Raw genomic sequence first — 17,355 nt, 5'->3', positions numbered from 1 at the left:
GCAATATATCATGAATATAAATGCAAAATCTTAGAAGGTAAAAAAGAATGATTAATAGCAACATAAGATTTCATGAATTAGAATCCACTTGGTCCTATGCGGTGCTAATTTCATTGGCTATCAGTTCAATGGTGGTATTAATTTTATCACTATAAATGGCCATAATGCAAGTAATTTGGGACAACCTTTTTACAAATAAATCTATGATGCTCTTTTTTCTGATAATGGTTCCCAGGAAGTTCTGATATCCCCAAGCAACACTCCACTGTTTTTCTCCTAGAAGTAATTATTAGACATCAGAATCCAGTAACTATCTAATCCCTTTTACAATTGTCTAAGGGATCTTTCTCACACCATGAATGATGTGTTATCTCATGTCCTTGCGATAGAAGGAAAATATGTGGCATGAAAAGTTGCTGCTCCCATAGCATTCTTTTTGATGCTCCATTGAAATGAGGTCAGCAACATTGGAACCCTCACATAGTAGGTGGTAGGGATTATAACCTAGTACTGAAGTAACGACAGAGGATGGCATGAGGACTGGAAATAGGAGCCTTAGCGCTGGGGAATCTACATCTTTCAGACTCAGTTACCCTTCTGTGAAACCTAGGCTGAATCACTGCAGCAGCTGTTGCTACCCCTCCCTGCTCCATGGCTCCCACATGGCCATTCTAGTTGGGCATGGCTTCTAGTGCAGTCAAAAATAACATTTTGTCAGTTTGATCACTACTGTATCTGCTTTGGAATCTAAAGAATTGAAGGATCATTGCTGTTAAATACTTCTAGGAGAATCTTGCCACCTCCTCAGATAGTAGAATCTGGTAAGACGTTCAGATAAGGGAGACAAATAAAGATAAAGCAGCGTTAAATAAATTTGTCCCCCTCTTCCATTGTAAGACTTCCAAAACTGGCTTACAAATACTTATTAATACCACTGATTTGTATTCTGCATGTAGCAGTGGAATCCAATCCTCACTTTATATTTTCTAATGGGAGTATTAATCTTGTGAAAGGTTTTCCACAAGATCAATATTCCTATGAGTGGAAAAAAAATGGCTGCAAGTCAAGGCTTGTTCTCTCCAATAGCCAAGGCAGAAATGGCCATGGAGGCACAGACTGTTTATGGCTGGGTGGAAGGTGTGGTCCTTCAGCAGGCTAGTTGAAGCCCTGCAAGTCACCAACCTACATCAGGCTCCTGCACACCACACAGACTGTTTACATAGGAAGCTTTTACAGAGGTGGTGGTTCTACCAGAAGATTGGTGAGGAGGAAATGGATAGTGGTATATCCCTCTTTCCCTTAGGTACATAAAATTCTATTATTTCCATATAATAGATACATAGTGAAATGCATTCAAATATTTAAGGTACTATATCAGCTAATCAAAAATATCTATTCTTTTGACTATTGTGTCTCATCCTTGACATGAAACACCTGGGTACAGTGGTGTGACCCAGTCTATCTTTGGCTAGAACCACCTGGTATAACAAGACATTTCTTGCCTTTGGCATGGCCTTGTTCTTGGCATTGATAAGTGAAATCTGTCAAGGATAAGATAAACCTCCTTGTTCATGCCAAGGGCAGGTGGACATGTTGATAGGATACATCTATCCTCCCTGTGCTTGGTATAGATGAATAGACATGTACAGATGTGATTGTTTATTGTCTATGATTTATATAAACCAGTCAGAAGGTCCTCTAGAGTGGAACCCCAGTGCAGTCCTAACATGAGTAGTGCTGTATGCTTGTCAGCTTGGAGAAGGGGTCTGCCCGCCATTCCTGACTGGCAGAAAGTGTGAAAGTTTTCTTTGTCTTTCATAGATGTTAGTATTATAATCTTTGTAAGCTGTATTTTATTTTTTCCCCTTGTTTCTCATACTGCCTTGGAATAAGGCATTTGGGTGTGCTTATTGCCTCTGAATCCGAAAGTACCTGTAGCCCAAGCAGGACAGCTTTAATACATTTTCCAGTGGAAAACACTAGTTTCTTGCCAGATCACCCTGATCTGACTTCAGCCTGGCCCTAAGACAGAGGCTCCTTAATGACCAGTAAGCAAGCCATCTCAGGGCTGAAGATTTATTTATGTATTTATGTATACTTATTTAAATATCCTATTCACACTTTGTGACTCTGGGTAGAGTACGTCATTAAAATGAAAAACAATCAAAGTAAAAAAATATACAATACAAAATCAATACAACAAAACAAAATCAAGCATAGCTGAGACTGAGTATAACGAACACTTTGACAACAGAATAGGCTCATTTACCATCTTGGTTCAGCACAGGGAGAAAAGGTTTAATAGTTAACATCATATTTTCAAGGAAGAAAATTCTGTAGTTTATCAGTTTATTTACTGATTTATATATGCATGCGTGCATGCATGCATATTAGAGAGATTTATTTATTGCCGTCATAGACCAGTACAAGCAGAGTGCTTAGTGAATATATATATAAATCTACCTTAACAGATAATAAAGGAAAGAAAATTTAAGACAAAGTTAAAATACATTTATAAAACAACTAACATCTATGAGTCAGGTCCAGGGTACAGTCTATATTTAAATTATAAAAGAGACACTAAAATGATATAAGTATAATAACATCTAAAATTACAAAGAAATGATGAGATGCATCATGCATGCATATAATTTAAAGGCCGCCTGACTCCCAACAACTCTGGGTGGCTCACAAGGAAAAAAAACAAAAAGAAAAAGAAATCATAAGCAGCCTGAAGATAAACATACTTTTAAAAAATCATCTAACAGGGGCTCAACCATCACCCTGTCCTGAAGCCTGAGAGAACAACCAGGCATTTAATAGCTTCCTGAACGACTTCAGGGTGGGAGCCATCCAGATCTCTGCAGTGATATCATTCTAGAGAGCAGGTACCACAACAGAGAAGGCATGCTTCCTGGCTCCTGCTAGATGACACTGCTTAATGATGGGATCCAAAGCATACCCAATATGCCTGATATTGTTGAATGGACAAATCTTTCCCCTCCCATTAACACTGACTGAAACTAACCACAAAGAAGGGAAACCACTGCAAAACAATGTCTCCCCACTCCCAAGTTTTCTAGCCAGTCTAGAAGGATACCATGATCAATGGTATCGAAAACTGCTGAGAAATCAAGGACCAGAAGGATGAATGCACTACCCCCATCCCACCTTGCCACAGGTCTTCAACAAGCATGACCAATGCTGTCTCTGAAACCTGACTGAAATGGAACCAGACAATTTGTCTTCTCCTGGATCCTCTGGAACTGAAGCCCAACAACCTTCTTTAAAAAGAGAAGGTTGAGACTGGACAAAAGTTGTCCAGGGCTTTGAGGTACTGTGATGGCTTCTTGAGGACGGGGCATACCAAAGGAAGACCCTCTCCCTCAAATAAGTAGGTATAACTGCATGGACTCAACTGCAGGTCACCTCCTGGGCAGTTTGACCAATCAGGAAAAACATGGATCTAACAAACAGGTGGCTGAGCTCAGAGTTCGGGGGACCCTGATCACTTCCTCAGCAGTCACAGCCACAAATGCATTCCAGAAAATCCTACAGGGCTCCACCTCAGGCCCCTCCACTGGACCTGTCCAACTGAAGTCCAACTCTGAGTAAATCTGAATGATTTTATCTGCCAGATAGCAAGAATAGTCCTCACAACAGCATATGGGCTCTTACTCATGTTCGATCAGACTTGCTCTTAATCTTCCAGTAGTGCTCCAGGCATCTCTTCTGGCACTTCATCTCCTGCAGCTCCTTGGAGAACCAAGGTGCACTGCAGGATTGGCACACAGGGAGAGACTGTATAGGAACAGTCCAATCTAGGACCTCAGCCACCTGCCTGTTCCAGCCAAACTGCAACCAGATCCTCAGGGAAAACCCCAAGGTCCCTGTGGAACCCACCCAGGTCCCAGAGTTTGTGAAGAAGTACTTCCTTTTGTCTACAATTGGAAGATGTCACTGAATTTTACAAAGAGATTCTGGCAGTTTCATTTCCTATATAACCCCCAGAAACAAATGTACTAAGTTGCTGGGCAACTAGACAAGACTTAGAATATTAGAACTTTAAAAGACATATTTTTTCAAAAGTGTGAAATTACCAGCTGTGTGGCATGAAACAAGAGAAGTCTCTAGAAAAGCAACAGACACATTCCCTTGATCGTCTAGTCCTCTTTGTGGTTGTACAGAGGCAACATCTGATTTGATTGGCTTATATTTATATGAATTATTGCATTTAAAATAATATGCAGTTTCTGCAAGTGAACTGACTAGTTCTTTTGCTAACACCAAAGATGAGGGAAAGCAAGTATCATCAGAAACACTTTATAAAAGCATTATTGTAGGATAGGCTGGCTGGGAAAAACTAGTTCTTTTGCTAACACCAAAGATGAGGGAAAGCAAGTATCATCAGAAACACTTTATAAAAGCATTATTGTAGGATAGGCTGGCTAGTCAGTGGCCAGGAAATTTGAAGTTTCCTCTAACTTCATAGCAACTGTAGTCAGTTGGCTCATTTTTAATACTTTTGTGCCACACTGTTGACAATTTCTCTCTTTCTAAATATGCAAATGTATGTGTATGGGTCTGGGTCAGATATATACCTGTAAAAGTGAGTGTCTTCATTATTTTAATTCTTTTGCTTTAATTTATTCCATTTTGAATTGCAGGCTGCCCAGAGTCTTTATATAATTATTTATCATATTTAGATGGCTGCCCATCCCATGAAATGTGAAAGTTATTAATAAAAGGCTAGAAGAGAGCATCAGATTTGAAATATCACAAACGATGGAGCCACCTCATCAGATCACCATTCCCATGCAACCCCCAGGCCTGTTGACACAAACAGGTTTTAAGAAACTTCTGGAAGGTCAGCAGAGATGGAGCCAGTCTCACCTTGGGGGGGATGATGTTCCACAGAGTGGGTGCCACAGCAGAAGGCCCCTCTCCTGGGTCCCACCAGATGTAACTCTTTGACAGATGGGACCGGCAACATACGTCCTCTGCTGGACCTAATGGGGCAGGCGGATGTAATTGGGAAGAGGTGGTCCCTGAAATAACCTGGTCCCATGCCATGAAGGGCTTTAAAGGTCAGAAACAGCACCTTGAATTGGACCATGAAACAGACTAGCAGCCAGTGCTGCTCATAGAGCAGAAGTGTAACATGTGCCATTCTAGGGGCACACATAACTGCCCACACCACCACATTCTGCACCAGCTGAAGCTCTGTATATTCTTCAAGGGCAGCCCCATGTACAGCACATTACAGTAGTCCACCCAGAAGGTGGCTAGGGCACGAGTTACCGTGAACAGAGCCCCCTGATCCACGAATGGGCACAACTGGCACAACACGAAGTGCAAAGCCCTCCTAGTCACGACTGCCATCTGCTCTTTGAGCAAGAATAGTGATTCTAGGAGGAGCCCCAAGTTGTGCACTGGGCCTGTCTGGTGCAGTGCAACCCCATCCAGCACCAAAGATGGCATAGTCCCAGAACCAGCAGACCCAAAAACCCAGAGCCATTCAGATTTGCCAGGGTTCAGTTGAAGCCTGTTGTTTCCCATCCAAATCCCCACAGCCTCCAGGCGCTGGATAAGACATCAACAGCACTGCTTAATTCGCCAGGGGCAGAGATGTATAATCAGGTATCATCAGCATACTGATGATACCTCACCCCATGGCGATGGATGAGCTCACCCAGCGGCTTCATGTAGATGTTGAATAGGAGCAGAAAGAGCACAGAACCCTGCAACACCCCACACAGTAGGGGCTGAGGGCAGGAATCTCTCTCCCCCGGTCACCACTGACTGGTATTGATCCAGAGAAAGGAGGAGAACCAGCACGAATACAGTGCTGCCTACCCCCAATACCCAGAGCCGGTCCAGAAGGATACTGTGGTCGATGGTATTGAAGGCCGAGGAGAGGTGAAGCAGAGCAAGGGTGGATGCACAGCGGCCATCCCACCTTTGCCAGAGATCATCTAGAAGTACGACCAATGCTGTCTCTGTCCCGTACCCAGACCTGAATTTTGACTGAAAGGATTGAGGCCACTTATAAACATTATTAAACAAACAAATAGATGTTTATGCCACCTTAAATTTATTAGCCCTGATATGATAAGACATCTGCTTATTTTTGTTAGCTGTTTTTAATATGACCAGCTGCCTGGAAAATATTGGACTATTTAGAATTTTGAATTATATATCAGCAATACTTACAAGGTAGTATGTTGGGGTATCTGTTTTTTTCTCTGTTTTCCTCTTTATTTGCCATCTCAAGTGTTCCTTGCATATATCCCGGTGGTAATGACTACAGAAAATATAAATTGTCTGACTTAAAAACAGCACCCAATAACAAATAAACAGAGCTGATGGTTAAAATATATTTTTATACTTTATGAAATTTTATATTATCTATATCAGAATATTAAATGTCATTAAATGTAAATATTCATCCTGAAATTCATCTCAAAATTTATTGAATGCACCAGGCAAGGAATAAACTCTATTCTTCAGCTAGATAGGCTTTTATTTTTTGCAAATTGTTCTTGTGTGAATATAAACCTCTTATCTGAAAATGACTTATGTATTATAGGATATCATAAATCTAACCATGAATAAGAGCTGTCTATTTCTGCTTAAAATTCTCAAAACTCTGTTGCTTAAGTTTAAGTAAGTCTTCATTTCAGTAAATATACATCTATTAACCTTGGGATATACACAGTACTACTGGCATACTAAATTTGGTGATGACTGATTCACGTTTGGCCAAAATGGGATAGGTTGAAAAACTCTGAGTACTGAAAGCAACTTTGGCTTTTAAAAAAAAATATATATAGTGAAGGAATTTGCCATTGGAAGCTAAAGGATAAACACTGCTGAAAGCAAACAGAGTTAACAGCAATAAATATAGAATTCAATTTCTTAAAAGCATGCACTAAAAATAAGAAATTACAAATGCACAAGAGAATGAGCCAATCGTGTCTATGTGACTCCATGATAAAGTGGAAATTAGCAAGGCTGGGCAAAGCTTTGATTTTGCACTTTATCGGCATCTGCAGACGGGTCAAAAAAGTCAAGATTGCAGTCACAACCACACAATTGAAGCCTTGTGTCTTTGCATATGCGTGTGATGTCGATGCAGGTGCAAGAGGCAGGGCTTCAATTATGCAATGCCCATTTTTAATTTTATAACCTCTCTCCCCCAATGAATATAAATGGATATTGCAAACAGTGCTGAATATTAACTTACAGATGGCTGCCTAGCCCCATCTTCAGCACATCTAGTGAAGGGAACCCATCATTTGTGGGTAGTGGGCTCCATTTTCAGACCATTTTTCAAAGGACTTAGCTTCTTGTTCCCTTGTAATCCTCACTGGCCTTCTCTGTATCTGTTCCTGTTTTTTGAAATATTAAACATGTGATACCCAGAACTGGACAGAACACTTGAGGAACCCGATCTATGCAGTATAAGGTGGTATGATACAGTTACTAATTTACATAATATCCACAAAGGGCTTTTTTCCACTACTGAGTTAAAGAGCTACCCATGATTCTTACAGACTGTCTCCCCTGCAATCTTTTTCCTGCCTTTAGGAAGGTAGTTCCAAATCACTGCTGAATGGTGTTGTCCTGAGTGAATCCAATCCAGACTTCATAGATAAGGGACTTGGCTTTATTTTCTGGTTTTATTGCCATCCCTCTTCAGCATGTCACCAGGCAACAGTGAAAACATCAAGCAATCTTAACACTGCAGCCAGAATGAGGAAGGTCTGATTTCTACATCTGTCTGGCCTTCTTTAAAGGATGATTTGTCTGCTCCTCGCCACAGATCCCCTTTGAGAATTAACTCAGTTCATATTCAAAAATTAATATGAATTCAAAATTAATTAAATTAACTCAAAATCATATAGGAAGATACCGAAGCAGAAAGATCCCCAGAGAGAAGGAAGTCAGACACTCCCAAGATTATGCATCTGGTTAGGTCTCATAAAGTGGGAGAAGTAACTGACTACAGATAGCTGGAAGACTGAAACAAATAAACAAACAACAAAAGCAACTCTGCTGGAAAATTACTGTGTATAATTTCAAATTTAATTTGCATCCAGCACACTCCTAGTCAATCCCTATATCCAGATCTGAGCAAACATACATGCCACTCAGTATGACTAGCAAGAGAGATAGAACTGCACAGATTCCTTTTCTTCACCAGATAATAATGGAGTTCTGCTGTCTTTCTGTGGAAGCCTGGAGAGAAACTGGTATAAAAAAACAGGAGGAGGTGTGGATGGTTATGAAAGGGATTCAAAAAGAAAGTGCTAATGAAGGCAGCAAATGCTGGGAGAGGAAATAGCTGCATCTGAAGCTGGATAGTAGCCACAGAGGAATTAGCATGCCCATCCCTTCCCAAGTGCAACTCAGATGACACCCACAATAAGTCAGCTGACCTTACCTCTAGGATAATGGGTAACAAAGTGTTACACATTTTGCACACCTTGAAGCTGTGGTAACAGAGAGTTAGCTTTAAAGCCGAGACATCTAATTATAAATTACAGCTGTTTCACTCAGCTAGGGTAGAGGATAAACTACAGGTGAGGATCAGGCTCCATAAACACTTCCTAGTTGTTTAACGGAACAAAATGCACTCTATAACTACATACTCTATTATTATGTTTATTCTCGCAGACGAAATAATACCTTTTGAATTACATAGGTCCAAGTTACACAGGGCAAAATTTGTCATAAATGTTTTATTTCTACAATTGTTTTAGAAAGAACTTAAGTTATGTGGATCAGGACTTATATTAACCTACTTTAACCCTTTGGCATTACTGTTAACCCAGTCGGAAACTCCTTCTATTGATCAGCTGCTATTTTCAATATGAAGAAAGATCAGCCTATTGCTCTTACTGCAAATAGCAAAAGGGGGTGTATATGGGTATTCGAAAACCCTAATAAAATGATAAGGGGAACAAAAGTTGTATCTTACACATATACATCATGGTCTTAATCATCACTGGGTTTAAATCTTGTGAAGAATTTTCTTTGAAAACCAGTGTGAACTAGGCTGTGTTTACCAGCTAATAAGGAAGTTTCTTGTGTAGGTTATATTCTGTTGCCACAACATAAATGTATTACATTTGTTGCTTCAATATATATGCTTGCTTTGGCTCTGCAAGCTTTTTGTCTTTAAACAAAAAACAAAAAATCACCCCCCATACACTCGCATACACAACACGAACATAAAATAAGTAGCTGAAAATTGACCATGAATAACTACAAACTAAACATTCTGTATCTTATTTTGATAAGCTGGTTTTCCTTAATTTCACTTCCAAATATTTGACAAAAGTAAAAGTAACAAGTGAGCTTTTATGAGAACTTTTTAAAAATTTACTCTGCTCTTTGAATACATCTTTTTGCATAACCAGACGAATTGTGTAAAACTGGAAAAATGAACTTCCCTTTGCTATGTGAGGCAAGGGAGGTTTTTTAGACTTGTTTTTATTTCAGAATTTCTCCAGAAAGCTGCTTGAGAAACAAATGCAGAAGAAGCATAAAATCAGCTCTCACACCCAACATTTTAAGCACGGTCATTTTTGTTGCAGATTTGTATTGTTGTTTTTTTCCCTATCATATTTAACCCCAAAACTCAATATACTCACATTAATTCAGAGTTGAAAAGGCAAATTTTAAACATGTAATCATAATACAAATTGCTGAAACACAGTCCTGCCAATTACAAAGCTACACTCTAAAGGGTGATTCTATGCCTGACAGTTTAATTGGCAACCTTTGTTTCACTCTGATAAACTTAAAATTAAAACTAATGGAAACATCTGATCACCATAGCTACATCGGAGAAGTGCTGAATTGAAGGTAAGTTCAGTTTAATGTAACTGGCCTTCAGAAACCAGACAGAAATTATCAGCTATCTGCCAGACCCCCAAACCCTCCTCATATATGCAACCACAATGCAACAGGAAGCAAAAAAATAAATTCTCAGCTCTAGCTGAAATGAGATACTATATTTAGTAAGCTTTCTTAACTTGGTGTCCTTCAGATTTTTTGGGCTTCAACTTCCAGTATTTCCAGCCACCATGTGTAATGATTGCCTATTCTAAAACAGTATCAGACTCACAGGCAAGATTCAAGGATATCTGATTTATTAAAGAACAGTAAGCAGGATCACAAAGAAAGCTGAGAATGATGAAAGCACGCCAAATTCAAACTAAAAACCCTTGGTGCAAATGAAATCCCTCCCCCCGTAAAATCTTCTCAAGTTCACAATCCCAGGTGCTCCTAACCGTCTCTGGTGGTCTGCGGGAAAAGGCCTTGAACAGATAACATAACCCAAACACATTCCATTGTACTGATTTCACATACAGAGCTTGGTACAAGGTCTCACAGCAGCTCCCTCCCAAACAGAAACGCACGTCAGCGCCATGGCATGTGAAACGTTACGATGTATAAACTACATTGAATCAGTGAACATGACACCATGAGAGGGAGATTGATATGGGATAGCTCTGTTACAATTATCTCTTTTCTCCATTAGGTGTCTTTAAAAAGTACTTATTAGTCCAATGTTTTTTCCTTGTAAAAAGTCACTAGGGCAAAAGTAGAGAGCTTACTGCCTTCCAGATGTTTTGGGTTACAACTCCTACCATTGCTTACTATTGGCCTTGCTGGCTAAGGCTGATGAGAGGTAGGCAACAAATATTCTGCCACTGCATTAAAAACTGAATGGCTTTTAAAAGGCAGAGCTTATACATCTGGAAAGAAGCAGAATCGGTAGTTACGAAAATAGCAACATGCAAGACAGAATGACTAGCTTCAAATATTGAACTAATATCCGTGTTCTATTGAAATAAACCACAATGGCTAGGTTTAAAATTTAAACCATGGTATACAAACCACAGTGTTTGAGTTCAAACAACATATTAAGCAAGAAGCAATCATATTACATTATTATTTCAGTGTGATGTCTGAATCATTTCTTTGTCACTTGGTTCTCAGCCCACACTTCTGGACTATACAAACATTACCGTCTTTAGAATTTCCAGAGAACAAAATAGCCACACGACTTAATAGTTTATGAGGTGGCACAGTGGCTCTCTGTGTCATAAAGTGCAGCACTGCAGTAGTGAAAGTGCCTTTCAGATGTTTTGGAATACAGTTCACATAAACCCTAATTCCCAAGGCTAAGAGTTAAGGATCCTATAAGTTATAAGAGTTGCTGGTTGGGCATCATATACATTATTCTTATTCTTAATAATAATAATAATAACGTAAAACATCTGGAAACCTCTCAGCTGCCTAACATGGTATAGGAATTTGCCACTCAGCTGAATAGCAACAAGATATAGGATTGGAAAGCTCATTTCCAAAAATGGTAGAGGTCCTTTTAAACTCTGTTTATTAAAAACAGATACAGTAGAATTGATATAGGAGCATACAATATCTAAACAATGCCAAAGGATGCAATTGAGTAATAAAAAAAAGCAACTTCCCCTGTTCACTTTAAAAAAACGTAACTTGTTCACTTTATTTGCAATCTTTCATTTAAGAAAACCAAAATGAAATAACAAAATAAGATAACTTACATTAAACTCTTCCCGGAATAACTTCCCATCATCAGCTGCTCTTATCCGGATTTCCTCTTCCAAAAGTTCTACCGGAATAGGAAAATACTTCTTTGGGCCAGAGGGAGACTGTCTGAGAAGCATCACCCTTTGCTGTTCTGTAAAAAGGAGATGCAAACATACTACATGTACTGCCAAAAAGCAACGTATATTTTAATACTACTACATGTTTAAAAAAAAGACTTAAAATTAAGACTCTATTTGTACAGCCAACTTAAAGGGGAAACTGCAAAACATTTACTAGTTTACAGTATTTATAGTTAGTTTTGTAATTACAGCCGCATTATATAAGGATAGTGTGTGTGGGGGGGGGTTCCTTTTTTTTTTTAAAGAGAGGGAGTGCCAGTGTGATTTATAGCTTAAGGTGCTGAACTAGAAATGGAGAGACCCAGATTATAGTCTTCCCTCAGGCATAGATGCCAGATAGATGTCTTGGGCCTACCACCTTTTCTCAGCCCTAGTTGGGAAGTTGAAAAACATCTATATACCAACCCACACTGAACTAGCATAGGAGATGACAATCCATCATCTTCAATGAAGAAGTCTTTATCCTGAAGTGGATTGATTTGGACTGATAGACATACTGAGAATTGTAATTATTAGACATACGAATAAAGGTAGTCCTTGGTTAACTACTCATTTAGTGACCGTTTGAACTTACAACAACATTGAACAAGTGGTACTTACGACCAGTCCTCAAAGTTCTGGCCACTGCAGTGCCCTTGCGATCATGTGACCACAATCTGGACACTCAGCAACTGGCCCGCATTTCCAACCACTGCAGCGTCCCATGGTCACACAGTCATGATTTACAAACTTCCCTGCTGGCTTCCCACAAACAAAGTCAATGGGAAAGCTGGCAGGAAGTTGAAAGTCATGGTCATGTGAGGTCCTCGCTTAATGACCTGTGGTGACTCACTTAATGACAGCAACTGAGGACTGACAGAACTGCCCTCACTAAGCAGTGCAGTCATGTGATGTTGCACTTTATGACCATGCCACTTAGCAACAGAAATTCCAGTTCAAATTACCATTGTTAAGCAAGGACTACCCATAAATAAGATTTAGTTCTGAATGAAGTTGTATTTTAATTCACAAGGAAACCTGACCATCAAAACTAAAGCAAACCTTTACTTCTTGACATCCAGTTTGCTGTGAATTAATTATCCATGAATTCAAATATCAGTATTAGAAGGTATTTTTTATTATCCAAGTCTCCAGAAAAGACTATTATTAAGGTGGACATTAGTTGTTTGCAAGAACTCTGGAATAAAGAGTTCTGAGGGGGGGAGAAAGCTGATTTTGATGGATTGCCTTTCCATCACAATCTGCAAGAAAGGCTTTCACAGATTGTCAAGGTAGGTTTTCAGCAAGTATGGTGGCTACAGGACAAAGGCAAATTATATTTTCACCTGTAATAATGTTTGATGAGCTGAGCTCCTCTCGAAGGAACTCTAAACCTCTAGGTTTTTGTTTTTGGCTCACGGTTGTACTACCTTAGAAGAAATTTGTTGATGACTGCACACAGGCTATGTATACAGCCAAAGTTCTGCAGAGGAGTGGCAGAGAATGTTCCAATGGCAGAAAGTTCATAATGAACTATGAAGGAACAATTTGCCTTACTCTTCTCAGCAGTCCTCCAAATTTACCATATATAGCAATCAATCTTAAAACCATTATTGATGGGCCCAGTGAATGGGATGACAGTATGCAGAAAAGACCGACTCAACAGGCTATGTACAAGCTGCAGGTTAATAGTTGTCCGGCCCAATATTCCTGAAGCATTTTGAAAATGTGGAATGTTTGGTATAATGCCTAAGTATTAGTAACCACACACTGGCCTCATGATTCTTAACAACACAAGATATTTATATATTACTGAACTACATTGTTACATAATGAAGATATTTAGGGTTTTTTGCATCTGTTCAAGGGTGTTCTGCATTTATACAGAAACTAACCCAAGTTTCCTTTGACCTTCCTCCTTCACATGTTAATTCATATGTTTTCTCATTTCTGTTTGTCATATGCTGACACAATTTTGGTACATTTATTTCCTTTTTTAAAATAATTATGCACACCGTTCAAAACTGACTCCAGGAAAATTTACATGTAAAATTAGTTCTACATCTAACACGTATTTAAATAGAGTTCCTGAAAGTATAACTTAATAAAATGCAAAGCTTTTAAAAAAAAAATCTATTCATCCTACCTTCTTTTGCTGAATCAAATTGTACTATAAATTTAAACAAAGCTGCTCTAAAGTATCAAATACACTATCAACTGAATAACTAATACTGTAATATCTATTTGCTTTCCCTTTCAGCATTATATTATAAAAAGAAGTAAAACTTTATATAAAATTAAATAAAGAAATAATTACCTTGCTCTTCTAAGATTCCATTCGGCATTTTTTTATCAGTGGAACTTACAACAGCTTTTCTGTGTCTTCGGAACCTTAATAAATATAAGAAGCATTTAGAAGACCACAGTATAGGTCTCGTGAGACTAGATAGGTTACAATAAAAAATATTCTATATTATGGCTCACAAACCATGTACTTCTGGAGAAGCTTCTTTTAATCATTTTTTCAGTTGTAAACGTTATAGTTGGTGCACAAAAACGGTATGTAACATCCTCCACTACACTGACTAATGTGGGAAACTACAGGCAGCACAGCTGCGGCTATACAAACTTTCATTTCCTTATGAGATCACATGGTAACAAGAAACAACTAGTTCCATGTCAAGAGTCTGACTCATACATACCTGAAGAAATAGCCAGCTAAAATAATTAAAATTATGAACACTAAAATCAGGATCAGCACTGAAGTCAGCAAATGTGGTGGCTGACCATTTTCTCTTGGAGGACCTAAGAATTAAAAACAGAAACATGAGCTGGTGCTAAATCACCAACTGATAAGCAACAGAGAACTAGTGGAGCAGAAGTATAGAAATTATACAGCACATAGCATTTTGTAAGTAAGCAATATTCTTCTGTCATTACCAGGTATAAAGGAAACTTAGTATGAAAGGAACATGTTAAAGCACTGAAATACTTTGGAGCCTTTTTTACATTAGAACTTTGTGTACTGTATATGCAGTCACAGATATCACTCTCTACCTCTGCTTTTATTGGAAAAATATTGGAAAACATGTAAAATCTGAACAACCTAATATAATATCCATTTTTATCTCTTGCAGGCCAAACACCAAAACTGTAGCAGAGGAAATTTGAAAAATCAGATTGTAGAAGAGAACGGAACAATAATTTCCTATGTCTTGTTTTTGAATGAATGAAATAAAGAACCATATATTCAGTCAAGTTCCCATAATGTCAGTTTTGTCAAGCTTATTAATAAACAGTTAACCTTGAGCCTCAAATTATTTTTAAAAATTAAAGAGAAATTAATATTTATCTTTCTAGCTTAATACTAGAAAATGGTATATTTATCTTCTTTTCTACAAAGGATAAGAAAAGTAGATATGACACAAACCTAAACAGTAGCAAAACATGCAAACAGTTCAATATTGTGAGGGATCCCATGTGATATTAAGAAGAAGAAAGCAAAGATGAGCTATGGCAAAAAGAATATAAAAACAGTATAGTATACACTAATAATACATATTTGTCACAATAATGACACATGTGTTTTTACAAAACAGTAATACTCAGAAGACAGATGTTCCTCATGTCAAAGCATTTCAGGATTTTTAACTTAACCAAAATATTTAAGAATAGAAGAAAGTGAATTGCTTCTAGATCTATGTATCCTTAGCTCGTCAAATAATACTTAATAGAGGGGTCCAACTTAAATTTGCAGTTGAAAAAAAGGTTTTGGTGCATTTTCAAGTTTCTCCTAAGCATGCTGAAATATCCCTTGGAGATCTTATTTTGGCTGTAATCCCCTCAGTAATCACTAAGTTCACAGTTTGGGGGGAGGGGGGTGAACCTTTCTTGAACAATGTCTACTGAGGTGAATTTCTTTACTAAGTAATTTGCCTCATTATGTCAAATAATGTAAGCCATTGCAAATTATATGCAGAAAGAAATCTAAGAAATGGGTGAAAATGAGTTGGCATTATTTGATAAGGATTTTAATAATGATTAAGAGAAGAACATTTTGCTCAATGAGCATGAAGAGATAAAATATCTTTGACTATTTTTTGAATTGAATTTAAAAAAAACCACATCACAATGTTTATAGAGGAAACAGGGACTTTGTGAGATTTATAATTCAACCTCTCAGACACAATGCTGCATCCCTGAAAATCTGTTAAACATAAATTTTAAAAAGATCTACTACTGTATCTTACAATTATATGCAGACTTTGCATTCCCATTGCATTCACATTCCAGTTGCAGTATGCAGCTGGAAAAACATTTTTGTTTTAAGCACTGCCTTCCTACAAAGGTTCAAAGAAACATAAGAAGTTGACATATAAAGGTTATACTGTTTCTCTAACTAGCCACTATTTTGACAACCTGCAAACAAAGAATGGCAGTGTTCAATATCTACAAATGACTGCTATCTTTTCCTTTCTAATTATCATTTTGGAAATATCCTAAACATTCTGGAGTATTATACCAGTATTTTTACTTGATTGCAGCTACCTTCTTGTGTATATCTAACCACTGACACTCAATATCCTGAAACAACTGCAAAGGTGAGATAATGTGATCATATTTGTTTTAAATTTAGACAAAGAAGTATTCATCTCTAAAAGCTTTGTTATTTGTCTTATTCTGTTGATTAGACAAACAATAGTTTCAATTTTAATTAAATCAGATTTTACACCATCCATATTTCATAATACTCTGAATTTTTATCTATGGTATTGTTCTCCAGCATTTTTTTTTTAAGTTTACTACCTTGCAACCATTCACATTTAAAATAGCATGTCAGTTTTCCCCCAAATGTTTTAAAATTAAAGCCTCAATAAATAATTCTTGGAGATCATACATATCTTGTCCTTGGTATTTGTTTGCTTCCTCCAATGGGGGAGAAAATCAAGTCTACAGGAAGACAAGAACTATACTTTATTGAGATAAGCTATAGTAACGATCTGTCAAGTCTGTACTTTACCTCCATCCTTCTTATACCCCAGTGAATCATGGAGTTGTTTGCCAGAACCACTTTCACATATTATCTTGGTTCACAGGACTTAAAGAATGTTTCAGCCCTCTTTGTCTAGGTAATGGTTCTTGCATATTCTGTCAAGGTCATCTCCTTTACTCTCTATACAAGTGTTTTTCAACCGTAGCAACTTTAAGATGTCTGGACTTCAACTCCCAGAATTCCCCAGGCAGCATGCTTTAAGTTTAACAGTCTTTAAGTTTAAATGGCCCAAAGTGAAAATGATGGGGTGATGTCAGGAAGTTTTTACTTTGGCCAAATCTGAACTAAATATCTCCAGGTCAGTGGATTTTCTACCTCTGTTCCACTCGGCCATACAGTTTGCATTTTATTTCAATTCATCTCTTACAATTTGATCAAAGTCAAGTCAAGTAATTCTTAAATCTGATGGTTCCCAATTCAGCTGCATACTCCTAGTATAGCTTTTGTTTAGAAGTTACAAACAATCTAACACTGAGTTGCTTTGTTACTATTCTTGTCATTGGTATCTTCGTGAAGGATGAAGACTTAAAATTGTAATTTTGAGAACACCATTTCCTAATACTGTTTTACCTTTAAAGCAGGAAGTGCATAAAATGT

The 17,355-nt window shown here is 37.9% G+C and overlaps 1 protein-coding gene across 1 annotated transcript in view; it reads right to left on the bottom strand.

Moving 5' to 3' along the window:
• The window catches only part of PTPRE (protein tyrosine phosphatase receptor type E), a 164,191-nt gene that overhangs the window by 34,979 nt on the left and 111,857 nt on the right, over nt 1–17,355 (bottom strand). The window contains exons 4-7 of the mRNA XM_063307347.1: nt 14,408–14,510; nt 14,023–14,096; nt 11,601–11,737; nt 6,214–6,304 (exon numbers count right to left, since the gene is read on the bottom strand). Coding sequence (XP_063163417.1) covers nt 6,214–6,304; nt 11,601–11,737; nt 14,023–14,096; nt 14,408–14,510 — 405 coding nt within the window. The remainder of the gene's footprint in view (nt 1–6,213; nt 6,305–11,600; nt 11,738–14,022; nt 14,097–14,407; nt 14,511–17,355) is intronic.

Source organism: Candoia aspera, chromosome 6 (genome assembly GCF_035149785.1).
Source record: "Candoia aspera isolate rCanAsp1 chromosome 6, rCanAsp1.hap2, whole genome shotgun sequence".
NCBI classification, from domain to species: domain Eukaryota; kingdom Metazoa; phylum Chordata; class Lepidosauria; order Squamata; family Boidae; genus Candoia; species Candoia aspera.
Note: the sequence above shows the minus strand (reverse complement) of the source record. Positions and strands in the feature narration are given on the sequence as shown.